A 16,133-nucleotide genomic window follows, 5' to 3' on the forward strand; every position below is an offset into this window, starting at 1 on the left:
GAATTGTTCATGGTTTCAATATGGTTTTGAAGTGAAGCATATCTTACAAATACTTTTTGCATAAAACCACCAATGTCCTATATGGCAGTTACACTTAAGAGCTAATCCACTCACTGCTGGGGCTTCCATATACTTAGCAGTAGGTAGACTGGATAACAATGTAAGTTTATGGGAACTCTTGATCTTCAGTAAATTTTGCACGGACCCAGGAAGCTTTAAGAAAATAGTATGGAAAAGTACATCCTCCTCTTGTACATTTGCAGACTTCTTTAAATTAATATACAGAAGTCAAAATAAGGCCAGACTAATGGGAAAAGAGCTTTAGCTCTAATTAGGTCTCACAAGCCATAGGCTCAAGGCTGGATGAAGGCAACTCAGTGTTTTATGCATAGCATGGAGCTGCTCCTCCTGAGGCCCTGTTCCTATGCTATTACTTCAGTGATAGTGTAAGATGATGAGTGCACAGTACATACAAGCACTAGCACACAGAACTCTTGCAGAGCACTCCCCAGTACAAACTATGCATGACTTCCTGCTGGGCAAGCTCCAGAAGGAGATAAGACACTGATTCAGTGGTAAGTTAACTCTTTCAGATGAAAGATTGTCCAGATACTAATGTGTTTTAACATCCCCTTCATTCCGTCCCCGTAGGAAATGAGTGGCAGAGCTACCTATAGGGAACTCAAGCCTTCTATATGTTGCTATTCCTGGTTTTCAGGAGAGTCTCCCCTCGAGCAGGCGCACAGTCTGTGGGAGTTACTATAGGGCTCTTCCATGGCCATTAAAAGGTGAAAAGGGGGGTGAGGCTTAGGAGTGCTGGCAAAAGAGACTGAACTTTCCTAGTCTTATTCACATCAGGGTTATAAACAGTTAATTTCCCAATCAGGTGACAGGATCTTTATCCACTGACTCCAGTGGCTACTCTTATGCTGTTTTTCTTAAAACCTCTGTTTTTAAATCCAGGCTGTGTTAGGTCCCAATCCTACACCCTCTGATGTCAATAGCAGTGCTCCCACTGCCTTCAGTGGGTGTAGGATCAAGCCTTTAGTTACCATTGGTGAAACACTGGTCCCACTAAAGTAAATGGCAAAACTCCCAGAGACTTCAATGGAGCAAAGATTTCACCCCCATTATTCTAATTGCCCCTCCAGCCCTAAGAGATAAAAATTAGAACTTACATTTTTAGTAAACCAACCCTCTTTTAAAAGTTCTGAATTAGTGTTTTCATACTTAGTTATGCCGTGCTGCTAAGGTCCGATATCTCTGGAACTTAATTATAGACTTTAAGGTCAGAAGGGACCATTATAATCATCTAGTCTGACCTCCTGCACAATGCAGGCCACAGAATCTCACCCACCCATTCCTCTATCGAACCTATGTCTGAGCCACTGAAGTCCTCAAATCATGGTTTAAAGACTTGTAGGACCCCAAGCAAATATTGTGTCCCCCATTGGAAATCTGGCCATCTCCTCTTTCCAAAAGCTTAATGCTCCTCTTTCTGTCTATGAAACATTGTGATATATTAAAGCTTAAACCTATCTCTGGTACAAGATTGTACATTGTCTATCTGAGGCCTCAAGCCAGTGTAATTTGGGGGGCAAACTCTATCTTTTGGGGGGAAAGAAAACATTTCTCCAGGATTTATTTTTTAAAGGGAGGTGTTGGCAGCTGCTCAGCAGTTTGGAATGTTAGAAGTAGCCTTGGTGAAGATGGAGTAGTGGACAGTGTGCTGGTAGTGATATATTTAGTGGGCATAGTGCATAGGAGAAGACCATAAGCACTTGACCAATACAATTTATCACAGGGCTCTGTAGTTCTTTGCACATTAATGGGCTTGATTCACCCCTGTAGGTGCAGAATTTACAATCTCCATTGTCTGTGGAGGCAGCTGCATCTACAGTACCACAGCTAGCCTTTCTTGGGATTATATTTAGAGCAGATCCCATCACTAAGAATGCATGATTGTTATCCTGGGGCTTCTGCTCTGATGTACTGCCCAGGATCCACAGAAGCTTATTTCATGCTTCTCTAAGGAGCTACCCATACTAAGATAAAAATTATGTGTTTTAAAAAAATTAGCTAACAGGTTTTAAAGACCTAGTGAAGGCAAGGCAAATTGCGTTTTTAACAGGTGTTAGAAGTAGGTGTTCATGCTGATGTGTTAGTATGTCTTTGATCCTGGTGTAGGCAGGCCCTACTATCGACTGACACTACACCCACACTCCAGGATGGCTTTGTCCACTTCCTAAACTGTGCTTGCCTGCTCTGCCCTCCACAGCACCCATCCACCTGGTTCCGCTGGCTAACCCTAGAAGAGAACTGAGCACAGTGTGTGGCTGTGGATATGCAGTATAATATGAAGAAGATTTGATCCAATACCCTGGGTCCATTGAGAATCTGAACCAGAATCACATTTTACAGATGGATCTAGTTCTTTAATGGGCTGAACCAAAACACTGGGCAAATACCCTGAACTCTTTTGGGAGAGGTGGTCAGAAACCAGCCTACCTATTTGTCTGGTTCTTTTTGTGGGGTTACTGGGCTTTCCATGTTCTCTCTCAATGTTTCCAGAACCAGGAAGCAGTGCAGGGGGATTACATGGAAATGGATCTATCCTTATTCACACCAAATCAAGTACAACTATAAAGAATGCCCAGGAAGGCAGGGAAGTGTCACCAGCCTGTCAGTCGCCTAGTTTCTCTTTCCCAGTCTCCCCCTGTGTGTGAGTCAGAGTGAGTGCTGAGGGGGAGAGAAACACTCTGTCTTTGAATTAGCCAACCGGCTGACCAGGAGTTACCCGCCCCCTTGCCCCCTCCCTCCCCTCCTTGGCTCTGGCACTCGGGAGGCTGCTGGCTGACGGCCCTTAAGCATTCACCCCCCGCCTCCTTCCCTGTACTGCAATCCCCCTGTCCACACAGCACTGATACAACCAGCGGAGAGCACGGGTCGCCCAATTCCTGGCGCTTGCAGCCCGAACCTCCTTCTTCCCCAAACAAGCGTGGACAGACAGCACCTCTCCCATCACAGGAACAAAATTACAGCAGTGAGCTAGCAAGGTCATCATCAAACAAGTCAATTTCATCTTCCTCACCTACGGACACTGACTGCGGGACCTGGCAGTGAGAGGCGAGCCCCTCAAGTTTTGTAAAACCAAATTCCACCCCCACCCCGAAAAGAAAAAGCAACTTTTCCTACTCCTCTCTTTGTATGTGTCTTCCCGAGACCTGATGGAAACTGTTCATGCTCAAGTGGATAGCCTCTCTCAAGTGTGTTTGAAGAAAACCAAAGTTGCTTTTCTTTATTCGGCTCTCTCCTTGCAAGTAGTTGCTGTCATTCTTGCTTAGAGGAGAGACAGGCTCTGCCTGGAGAAGGAATATGCACCTTGGGCTTTGTTGTGGAAAACCTGGTTACCTGGTAAGTGGATGCTGCCATAGGAACTTTGCTTACAGGCGCACGCACAGAAAAGTAAAAGCTGACCTACCATCAAACCAAGCTAAGAGACGCACGATAGCAAAAACACCACGGCAGCAGCAGCAATCCTGTGGAGTCTAAACTGTTTTGTATACACACTTGCCCCCTCTCCTCCTTCACGGGGAAGTGTATTTCAGAGGGAAAGGTAGAGTGTGCTTTACTTATCAGCTGAGAGGTGGGCAGAGTACAACTTCCCACAAGGAATCTGATGTACCTATGGCTGTATGTATAGTAGAACGACAATGTGTAAAAATGAAAGGGGCAGTGGCTACTTTAATCTGACCACAGATGGGTGTGAGATTTATTTGCGGGAGGAGGCGAAGGGTTAATTGACAAGAGACGAGGCTCACGAAATCTTACAGGCAAAGCAAAGGCTTGGTAGTTTGTCAACTAGTAACTAGTGTAAACTTTAGACCTAAGGGGACTTTAGGGAAGAGTAAGAAGTGGGTGAATGAATGACATGAGGAATGCTGTCTCATAAATACTGGGTGTGCATATGCAGGCAATTAAGTCTTCATTAGTTATAGTTTATTTTACGTGTAGTTGTAATATATATTCGTTGTTTTATAGAGTGTGTGTGAGCGTGTGTAAATATAAATGCTGGAGTTGGGATATGTATACACACCCAACAATTATATGTAAGACCCTTCAACGCCCTGTTTTTGTCAGCTCTCCAGCAAACATATGCGTTTACATTTTATTCGTGCCTAGTGTCAAATATTATTCCCAGGTCTCATCCCCACTGTAAGGGATTTTATCCTGGTTCTCAGCTCCAGTCCTATGCATTATCTAGCGTTTTTCTGCAAACTGCCCAGCCTGCCTTTGGAAAGCATAAGTCTGCAGCAGTCTTCTCTCAGGCTTCAATGTTTGTTTGTTTGTTTTTGTTTTAAATCTTGTGGTGAAGTTACTTCGAAGTTACTCATTTATAAGAAGTCTGCTGTACAGAAAGAGAAATAGCAATGTCTGGAAAATTGGCACAAGTATTCTCTGACTCCGGGGGATTTGTCATCGTGTCGATGATTAAGCCGAGACTTAATACCTTGAGGAGGAAATTTTGAACTCTGGAAAGAAAATGACTGTTTGATGCTCTCCCCTGCGTTTGTTTGCGGGCACAGAATAGAGTAAAGCACGGGGGTGATACTGACACTGCAAGTGACTCATATTTACCCTTTGGCAGCTGACCGGTACCTGTAGGATCTCCATATAGATGGTGCATTTAATAATTACTATACCCGTTGGCAGGGGTCGGCTAATTTTTTCTACGCACACGTCAGTCTCTGCTGTACTGAAATGCCATATTCAGAGCACCGCAGAGAGGACGGGAGACGGGCTTTCGCAGCCCAGTTGAGAAGCCCCGTGGTGGCCCCAGCGGTGTGAAATCCACCTGAGCGGTGATGTCAGTTTACCAGGGCGCCTTCCCTCCTTTAAGTCCGCCTCAGAAGCGCGTTCAAGGCTGAGCCCAGGTAGCTGGTGCGCTCGCTCGGTAGCCGCGCTGCTGCTAGGGGGCCGCGGGTGGGGAGCTGACCAGAGGCAGCGTGGCTGCAGATCTGCTTGTACCGTCCCCGTTGCAGTCTCGGGAGCTGGGATATAGTCCCCGTGCCCAGCCATTAGCCGAGGGCACTGCCCTTCCCCTCCAGCAGGGGACAGTGGAATGGGTGAAGCAGGAGGCAATGGGAGCCAGGGGGTTCCTGTCCCCCTCCAGCAAGGAGGAGTGGGAGCTGGGGAAGGGTCTCACTGTAGCCAGGGTTGGTGCTGGTATTTCAGCTGCAAACCAGAGCCAAGGGGTGAACAGCCGCAGTGGGCACCCCAGTGCTTCTAGGAAAGGAAGGGGGCTGCAGCTGATTAAAATAGATGGATAGGTTTCTTTGGGAGCTTTTGTGAATGCTCTCCTGAAAAAATGTTGTCAGAATCTTGAAAAACTTCTCCCAGCTCTCCTTAGAGCTAAATTCTGCCCCTTACACAGCGGTTTCTCTTCAGATGGTAGAAATCTTCCCCTTTAAAAACAAAACAAAACAACAACCCTGCACTTCCTGTAATCCAAATGCAACCACAAGTGTCACTCACATCAAAGAAATGCCACAGAGCCCTTCAATGCTCACCAAAGTGATAGCTTAATCTTCAGGCCTTTTTGTGTCACTGGTAATTTCTATTTGTTAAACTTCGCTAAGTTGTCATTTCTGTTCCAGGCTTCAACTGGATATTTTTTTTCCTTCTCCTCTGAGACACTAAGATAGTTTGTTGGAAACTGTTAACTTTTTAATTAAAAGCTTTGGAAAGAGAAAGTGAGAGAGGCTGCATCTCCACTGCTATTTTTCTTAATATTTCTCACCACTGCATTAACCACAATGGGAGATCTAGTGTCCAGGGGATGCCAATGGTGCCTGTGATTCTACCACCCTGTAATCTAAGCCCGTTCTGAGTAGGGTAGGTAACATGGGTGGCAAAAACATACATAGCTGCTGTTGTCCTTTCTGCACTGGAGCTCACCATAGCTAGCTCTGGTGGTTGGCAATGGAAGACTGGGGTGGGGGCACTAGTGTAGAGAAGCTAATGGGACTGTGAATGGGGAGTATAGACTTTTTACGAGTATGGATTTACAAGACTGGGCCTGGGGCTGTTGACCTCTCCACGTCAGAGATCCACAGTCTGCTCACTACAAGTGTTTGGAATTAGGTGTCAGACACAGTTCTGCTTAAAACTGACTTGATAAGTTTTCAAACATGGCTGTACTTAGCACAGTGTGTGCTCTAATGTGAAAAGAGCTTTAGAGAATAATGCCCTCTGTGGGTTCGTGTACTTTCTTCAGTACTTTATTTTATTTTCTTGTAATGATTATATCAATTTAGATGGAGTTTGAAAGTTAAGAGGCCAGATTTTATGCTTAGGTGCATCAGTGTAAATTTACTCCGGGGATAGACTCTGAGTTTTTTCAGATTCATACTAGTGTGAATGAAAGAATTCTGCTCTGGATGATTTAAAATCATTTTTATTCAAATTAATACTTAAATGAATTAACAAGGTTTAAAAGTCACTTGTTGTAATGGGTAAGTTCCAGCCATTTAAGGAGGAAAAATGTGGATTTCAGCCTTTAATAGTGACTTAATAGCAATACCATTGTGTGATCCTTGAACTAGAGCCAGATAACCCTAGAAAGGGCTTTATCCTGACCTCCAATTAACAACACACATCCTCATATTTTAAGGAAAATCAGCTTCTAAGTTTGAGCCTACTCTAGACTAAATCTTGTCCCCAGCAGCATCTGTGACATAGAAACTGCAGGAGCCCACAAGGCCCACTTGGACTCTGAAGCTTCTGATGGTTCAGGGGAAGAAACCCAAAATTGGAGGCAGACGTAGCAGGTACTGGCTCCAATCCCTCTCCTTCTCAGGGTGAGTACAAGATTCTACCCAATGACTCATCAGACCTTGGACATGATGTGAAGGAGGGTACTGACTTTTCACCATTTCAGTGGGGGTAATGTGTATGGGTTTCTGACTGACTGATGGCTGTGAAAGACTGATTGAGGCCATATTATCTGAAGACCTCTTATGGCTGACAACTTCAAGCTAAAATGGACAGTCAAGAAGCAAGCAGGGAAACCTGTAGGGTGAAGAACAGTGTTCTTGTCAGAGGGGGAGCTTTGCTAACCAATTTGAGTGGCCATCATGACAGCTCTGTTCCCTTCCAACACCCCCTTACTCAAACATAAGTGCATGGTGTTTTTTAAAACCTGTGCAGAAAAGATGGTAGGGAGAGAGTCTGGAGGCAGGCTGGTTTGTGAGTGGTGATGAGGAGCTTAGGGAAGGGATGCTGGAAGGCTGCATTTCTACAAGGTCAGAGTTTTATGGTTGTGGTGTGTTATCTGAGGTATATGCTGGTTGTGCCAGAGGTGAGATGTGAGATGTGTGTCTCTGGGACTGTTAGATGCCTTCACTTTCAGTCTTCTTGCTTTTGTGGCTTTATGTTAGGTAATGTTATGTGCAGAGCAATATAAACTCAACATCATGTAGTGGTTTTGTATATTAATACTTTTGTCAAGAAATCTTTGGTTAATAATACTTATTATCCTGGTTTGTTGAGATGCAATGCAAAAAAATGCATAACATAAGATTAAAAGTCTGAATATCTCCAGAGAGAAGACACTTCAGAAAGGATCAGTCTTTTTTCTGAGTTTCTTCCAAACAATGTTATCTAGAGTACTGTAAGAGCTGCAACAGAGTGAGTCAAATAGCATAAGAATATGAATCCTTGAATGTTCAGTATTTTTGATGATTTAAGTTAGACCCATAAAATATTGTTGACCTATTCTCTTATAGGGACCCAGACTTGCACCTCTCACTCAAACAAAACTACTGTTGACTTTGTTGGGAATTTTTTCCTTAACAGGGATTATAGGATCAAATTGTACAGGTAAGATTTTCAGACACTCACCATTGGTCTAACTTTACTTCTATTGAAGTTAATGAGTTTTATCTTCCCAGAGGACTACCCTCAGTGTATTTATACTGTGTATGCATACCGTAGCAGGGGCACAGATATTGGTGAATTCATCTTTTGTTTCTCTTTATGAATGAATTGATTCAGTTTTTCCAGTTCTGCAGCTTGAATTTAAGTCATACTATGTGGTTTACTGAGAGTAGACTCATTAGTCAGACGTGCATTTTGAGTAACTGTTGTCATGTTGTTAGTAACAATGATGTCAGCTAAATAAAATACAGTTTTAAAAATAGTGGGCCTAATCATGTTTCTGCAGATATCAGTGGGAGGAAGAATAGACCCAGGAATGGACTTTACCCATTTTTAAATGTTATTTTCAACTATAGACAAAATAAAATGCTCATGTTTATATCACGTATCTGATGATGTTACAGTAAAGCAAAATCTGTCTAATAAATTAATACAATCTCAGGACAGTTTTCATTTTATTGGTAATATTTTTCTCTCTCTAAATTCTGAATGTTAAGTTGATTGAAGATATTCCATTTGATACATTTGTATTTACATGTTTCAGTTTTAATTTTGTATTCCATTATTTCTTTTATGCAGTATACTTACAGTTTCCATGATTAATATGATTAGAAGGATTTTTTTTTAAACTATGTTAGGGCATGGTTATAGGTCTAAGTCAGCAGTCAGTTACTATTCAGCAAAACATTTAAGCATGCATTTAACTTTCAGCATCTACTTAAGTCCCACTGACTTGTAGTTAAGCACATGTTTTAGTGCTTTGCTGAGTAGGGATGGTCTTAAGCACACAGTTACAGGCTCTGCTGAACTGGTCCCTGTGTGAGTAATAGGCATGACTGAAACATTGTTAAATGATAAAAATCAGTGTGATATTATAATATTTGACTATAATCTACCCGGATGGGCAAACTAAACTGTAGAGGGAAAGGAGTAGCACTATTATAAAAGATTCCATAGTATCTAGACAGATAATATTTGTAAGTGATAAAGACCATACAGTAGAATGTGTATGGATATAAATCTGAAGCCACATACAAATAATAGCAGAGTTATGGAATCATAGAAATGTAGGGCTAAAAGGGACCTTGAGAAGTCATCAAGTCCAGCCTCCTGTACTGAGTCAGGACCAAGTAAATGTAGATCATGCCTGACAGATGTTTGCCCAACCTGTCCTTAGAAACCTCCAGTGAGGCTGGAAGTCTATTCCAGAGCTTGACTACCTTTATAGTTAGAAAGTTTTTTCTAATATCTAACCTAATTCTCCCTTGCTGCAGATTAAGCCATTACTTCTTGTCCTCCCTTCAGTGGACATGGAGAACAATTGATTACTGTTCTCTTTTTAATATTTGAAGACAGGTGTCAGGTCCCACCCTCAGTTATCTTGTTTCAAGACTAAACATGCCCAGTTTTTTTATCCTTTCATCAGAGGCTTCCTGATCAGAAGAAGGATACTGTATGCATAATGTTGAGGGAGATCAAATTGCAATTAAGGCATTATCGATATGGTTGATGGAACCAAAACAGCAATATCTGTTGTACTTTACATCCTTAGTTATTTCGGTTTTAAGTCTCTGTGTGAACACTCTTATTTTTGTATAACAGTGCTTTTATAGCAATATAACTTAAGTTGTTTCCTTTTCAGTTTAACAAGATCAATGTAAAGACACTGAAATAAGAGAGTGTGCACACAGACTTGAACTGAAATAATGAAGAGTGGGAATGCTGACTGATATAGCTCCATTGATTTAATTTGCCATGTACACAAGCACTAAATGTAATAAAACTAGCGAAGGATAACTTCAACTACAGATGTAAATTGGTCAAATATCAAAATGGGGCACGGTTTAGAGAAGCAATTTCTCGGCTGAATAAATGGTGGCTTCCTGGAACACTGATTTGAGTGCATGTAAGGGTCCTCCTCCAAGTTAGCCTGAAGTGGCAGACAGGAGTTAGTCCAAAATATAACACTTATTGACTGACTATGTAATAATGACCCCAATAAAATTAATTTAGGCCAGTGGATTTACCAATGAGGAAGGGAATTAAAAATACCCTACAGTAAAAACTACAGCAGTTAAAATCCTTATGTTTGGCATGGAGGCTACAAAAGTATATGTAAACAGTCACAGAAATCATGCACACGGTTAACCAAAAAAATAAGTAGGATGGGCTGGTGGAAAAAACAAACAACAACAACAAAACCCCCACCAGGGCTAAATGGTGTAGTTCAGGAGATTATTTAAGCCAAACAGGTATTCTGCAGAAAGCAGAAATCCAGCCCTAGTGAAGCCAATAGAATGCAGCATAACCTGTGCCAGGTAAAGTGTAGGATGGAAATGAGGGTGAAGAGGGCATTTAAAGAGCAAATAGCCAAAGACACAAAAACATTCTCAAAGTATATCCAAATCAGGAAACCTATGAGAGAATCAGTGGGTCTGCTAAGCTAGCTGGGAGTAAAGGGGAGAAAGGGTACTTGCCTGGGACTCAGGAGACCCATGTTCAGTTTCCTGCTCTGCCAGATATTTCCTCTGTAACCTTGGGCAAATTAGTCAGTCTTTCTGTGCGTCAATTCCCCATGTATCAAATTGGAATAATAGCACTTTCCTACCTCACAGGGATGTTGTGAGGATAAATACATTAAAGATTGTGAGGCAGTCAGAAACTACGGTCTTGGGAGGCAGGTAAGTACCTGTAACAGAAGTATGGAGAAACTAAGGAAGAAATTGCAGAGAAGCTAAATGACTTATCTGTAGTTGCCTTCACCACAGAGGATATGGGGGACTTCTGCAGGTGCTGTAAATTTGCTGCAGTTCAAAATATAAATTATGTGTATGTATGAAAAAGGAGAAAGGGGCAGAGATGGTGAAAAGTAAATTAGATTATTAAAAATTGGCTTATTTTGGAAAATTTATGGTATTTTTAGTCACAAAGATTATTATATTTTAAAATATATATTTATTTTGACTGTGTCCCTTTAATATTGTTGACTAATGGGTGTGTTTTCTTCCATGCACATAAATTTCAATCAGTAGTAAAAAGTTACACATACCTATCAAGTGAAGAACATCAACTTAAGTATAATTGAAATTAATTAATTATATTGGTACAATGGTTAGCTTGAAATCCAGTGAAGTATAATAAATTTCTTCTGTAAGTGTGAAAAACAGTAACATATGATAAAAGTATGACAAAAACAAATCCAAGTATTGCATCTTATTGTAGCATACAGTATTACAGAAAAAATAACAAGGAAATCAGAGTATTAAAAACACATGGAATATATTGATCTGGATTTGATAGGGCCCTTTAGGTATATATATTGTATAGAAATATTCTTCTGTCAATCTAAATATACTGTTGCTGAACAAAAGTAATAAACCTGTCATGTATAATCTCCTCTTTATTATGTTTGCACTTTTCCAATGTAGTTAAAAATTATAGACAAGAATGATTTAGGCTTGCTGCTGATTTATACTGCTGTAGTGTACAGCCTTGCCAACAGCATGACAGCTTTTTGTTTATAAGCTCTTTTCTAAAGAGCCAGTCACCTGTGTTAGGGCAAAGTACATTCTGCTTACTAAAATGAACCTTGGGAATCTAAGAACACTCAGCTCTGTCTGTCCTTGGTTGAATTGCAAAATGTGATTTATGCTGCAGCCATGCATGAAAATAAATGATACTGCTTTTTAACCAATATGTTTTCTAATTTACATTCTTGTAATATAAAAAAATAAAAAATAAGGGAATAGGATTAGACTCTTTGTTATCGAATAACAAACTGAAATATGTGTATGCACGTGTGTATATATTTATGTGATTAATTGATATATATTAAACGTTATATATATAAAATACACACACATTTGATCTTCATGGTGCTGAGCACTGGGGTCCCAAATCATCAAAGCAGTTAAGTGTATGCTTAGTTTTTTTGGACAGAACAGGGCCATAGTGCTTAGACCTTGTAGGATTGAAGTTCTTAACTCTAAGCATGTGAGTAGAGTCGTCTGTGATGGCTCTCTGGGTACCTGGCACTGAGAGTCACCTTGTTATCCCTGCCTCCAGCATGTGGGAGTCTTGCTAGTAGTAACTGAGTGTTAGCTCCGAGACATCACCAGCCTTTTAGCCACTCAGCCACTCTTCTGTGGCCTATGCCACCTTGTGTCTGTCTTGCAGGTTAACAAGAAATGTGCCTGAGTCCCCGAGTTCCCTTGAAGTGTTCCACTGTGATCTCTAGCTCCTGACACTGGCTACTCAGAGAAATCCCAGATCCTCTGAATGGGTCATCACCAAAAAATATTATCTCATGGTGACTAACTTTTACTCCAAGACCATAAAGCATACTTTCAATATAGTTACATTATTCCTTAAGTCAGAGGTGGGCAAACTACGGGCCAGCGGGACCCTGCTGCACAGCCCCTGAGCTCCTGGCCCGAGAGGCTAGCCCCTGGCCCCTCCCCTGCTGTTCCACCTCCCTTGCAGCCTCAGCTTGCCCCACCACCGGCGCAACCCTCTGGGCAACAGTGCAGCTGCAGAGCCGCAGCCTGACCTGGTGCTCTGTGCTGTGCTGTGCCATGGCATGGCTGGCTCCAGCCAGGCAGCTTGGCTGCCTGTCCTGGTGGTCTGGGCGGCATGGCTGTAGTGCTGCCAGCCATAGGTGCTCCAGGCAGCGCGGTAAGGGGCCAGGGAGTAGGGGGGGTTGGATAGAAGATAGGGGAGTTTGGGTTGGTGGTCTGGGGGTGGGGATGTGGATGGGGGGGGGGCAGTCAGAGGGCGGGGAACAGAGTGGTGAAAGAGGGTAGAGGTTCTGGGGGGGGGGCAGTCAGGAAGAAAAGGGGGGTTGGATGGGGCTGTGGGAGGACAGTCCGGGGCAGGGATTCCGGGGGCGGTCAGGGGACAGGGAGCAGGGGTGGTTGGATGGGGCAGAGGTTCCGGGAGGACATTCAGGAATGAGAGGAGGGGTTGGATCGGGCAGTGGAGGGCAGTTAGGGGTGAGGCAGTCAGAGGATAGGCAGCAGGGGGAGTGGATGAGGCAGGAGTCCCGGGGGAGCTGTCAGAGGGTGAGAAGCGGAGGGAGGGGGGATTGGATGGGAGCATGCCCGGCCCAGGCCTGGTTGTTTGGGTACAGCCTCCCCTAACCAGCCCTCCATACAATTTTGGAAACCTGATGTGGCCCTCAGGCCAAAAAGTTTTTGCCCGTCCTGCCTTAAATATTACCTGTACGTACATCTTGCAATGGTAATGAGTCTTCATAAGTTATAAGTTTTCTGTAGATACTTCACTTTATGGATAAATACCCTGCAAGACATGTGTTTGATGTAGTGAGTTTGTCAGATATGAGACGAGTTGTTTGCAAAGAACAGGGGGCCCTTTGCCAAGCGGCCTCTGTGTCACGTAGTCCTATGGACTTCAATCATGAACCATCTGGCCCTGTGTCCATTGGTTTTAGTGGGGCTACTCATGTGTTTAAGTGTTTTGCTGGATTGGGGCCAGGGTTCTTGGTCTTTTGCAAGATAGAGTTCTGTGTGTCTGGATGAATATAAATGTGTGTAATTTGAGCCTCAGTTTTGTGTGTGCAAACTGCAGTTGTGCAAAATGGTTGGCTAGGTATCTAAGTCCTGAGTCAGCAGAACACTTAAGCATATTCTTAAATTTAAACACCTGAATCTGGTGGTTAAAATTAAGCATGTGCTTGAGTGTTTTGCTGAACTGGGACCCAAATTATCCCATTTGTGTGATATCTTTAACCACCTGATTTGAATCCACAAATGCTGCTTCTCTTCACAGATCTGATTGTGTCTTTACACGTGAACATTCATAAAAATGTAAGTGGAAAAATACTCTGGGAAAAACTTGCACAGTTAAAAGGCTGCCTTTGAAAATTTGGCCCTACACTTTATTAGGACATTAAAAATAATCTGAATCTAGAAGATTTACATCTTGATCCATCTTTGCAATAATTGCAATTATTTTTATGAACTTGGCACAGTAGAGCACTCTTACAGAATTTTTCCTAGTAGAATCGCGTGCTATGTAGTAGAGAAAAAACCCTCTGCAATCAGTTCTGCTGTATTTCTGACCTTTAGAATGTCAGCTGGCATCTATTTCATGTCTTATATGTGTCTGAATATTGCTTGTTTTGGTTTTCAGCACCTTTTTAATCAACAGAGTGAAGGGCTGGCAGAATGGGATAGTGGTCTCATCCTGGTTATGACTTCCACTCAGCAGCTGCTTTTCACTCCAGTCTGACTTCCTTGACTTGCTCAGCATTCACTCCCTTTCATGGCTAGTTTATCTAGTCTGAAGACAGTTGACCTTATTGTAAACTTCTGCTTTTGAAGGGGCAGGCTTTCTTATTATAATTCTGAGTCATCATTTAGCTTTGTCCTCTCTCTTTGATTGCCTGTATATTGCTCATACTTTGCTGCTCACAATCAATATTTTTTCATATTGTTAAATATTGTGTACAGTCCTGTCATCATATATTATTTACTACAGCATAAAATATTTTCATTTATGTATTTTTAACAGGCTTAATCACTATGGATAACATACTGACCTTGCCCTGATGTCATTGATACCTGTGGATTTGTATAACACATTTTGATCATTGCAACTACTTGACAATGAATGGGAAGTCATGCAGTATGAGCCACCGGACCTCAGGTACTCCCCATGGTCCTGGGATGATAAACGGACAGCAAATTCCACCTATCAGAGTTCATGCAGGAACACCCTGCCCATCTTCAAATAGCAGCACCCCAAGCCCAGCTATTGGAAACTTGTCTACCAACCTCCACTTGAAGATGCCCTTTGGAGGAGGAGTAGCTCCTCAGAGCAACATCACTGATAGTACCATCCACCTCCCTGCTTTAAGTCCCAGGAGACAAGTGGTTACAAGTGGGAAGCCTTTATTCCAAGTCCCACAGCCTCCAGGGCTGCCAGCACCACAGTCTTTAAAACCAAAGCAGCAGGAGTTTGGGAACACCTTCTCCCCAAGCACAATTAAAGGTAGGAGCGATTTTTAATGTTACTAGTACTATTTTTCTGATTATGATCCTTCCTTTGCTGCTATCTCATGCTTAACAGTATTGGAGAAAAATTTAAGTAGTTCGCAGTTTGATTATTACCACAGGAGTTGCAATATCTAGTGATTGCCCATAATTGTTGTATTGTGCAAAAATGCCAGTGAGCATATAATCAATGTTTTCTGACTTTGTTTTGCTACTGCAACATCTTAGATCAACAAGTCCAGGTAGCAATTTTATTTGCTTTTGTAGCAAAGTTGTGCAAGTGCTACAGGAAAAATTCAATAGTGGATATAAGAGCACAGCCTCCTATGAATGACTAACAACTGCTCATTGATGGAAGCAGCAGTGTTGTTGATGTTTTTGAAGTAAGGGTGCTGCACAGTATGTAAAGCTCTTTAGATACTTCGAAGGGCTACTGGCCACTGAGCACCCTTCATCCATGACTTACTGATTGGGAATCATTGTATGCGTCATTCTAACTAGTGAGGCAGACCTCACAAGGTGTGGAGTTCTGTTCTGTTTAGATAGGCATTTGCTACTTCAGAGACTTATCTGAACTCCATGAAGCTCTGGAGTCTGCAAAACAAGGCTGGAACTGGGGGATCTGATTCAGGCTGGAAATAGTACCATTTTTAGGTATTTTGGCACCACCCCTTCCAGCCCTGGAAATGCAGAGAATTACAGATCGAATGAAGGAAAAAAATGAAACTTTTTCAAACGTCGGGAAAAGGTTTTGGTCTGAGTGAAAATTCGAGGGGTGGAGGTGAGGTATCCTATTTATTCCAAGTGGTTTGCTTCAGCTGTCTCTTGCTTTTCACAACTTTATTCTAAGTATGTGGCTGCAGTATTTGAGGGATTTCTTGACTTTAATATCAGAGAGGTTGCCGTGTTAGTCTGGATCTGTAAAAGCAGCAGAGGATCCTGTGGCATCTTATAGACTAACAGATGTTTTGGAGCGTAAGCTTTCGTGGGTGAATACCCACTTCGTCAGTTGCATCTGACGAAGTGGGTATTCACCCACGAAAGCTTACGCTCCAAAACGTCTGTTAGTCTATAAGGTGCCACAGGATCCTTGACTTTAATGAAAATGCCATGTCTACATCTGCTCATAACAGGCATATTGGGCATACTGTATTTTTTTTTTTTTTTAAACTTTCCCTGCTC

At 42.4% G+C, this 16,133-nt stretch overlaps 1 protein-coding gene across 1 annotated transcript in view; it reads left to right on the plus strand.

Moving 5' to 3' along the window:
- The first annotated feature begins 3,334 nt into the window (after window positions 1-3,334).
- Window positions 3,335-16,133, plus strand: part of GLIS3 (GLIS family zinc finger 3) — a 273,434-nt gene continuing 260,635 nt past the window's right edge. The window contains exons 1-2 of the mRNA XM_032801814.2: window positions 3,335-3,414; window positions 14,470-14,949. Coding sequence (XP_032657705.1) covers window positions 14,565-14,949 — 385 coding nt within the window. The 5' untranslated portion in view covers window positions 3,335-3,414; window positions 14,470-14,564. The remainder of the gene's footprint in view (window positions 3,415-14,469; window positions 14,950-16,133) is intronic.

The sequence above is a fragment of the Chelonoidis abingdonii genome, chromosome 6, assembly GCF_003597395.2.
Source record: "Chelonoidis abingdonii isolate Lonesome George chromosome 6, CheloAbing_2.0, whole genome shotgun sequence".
NCBI lineage: Eukaryota > Metazoa > Chordata > Testudines > Testudinidae > Chelonoidis > Chelonoidis abingdonii.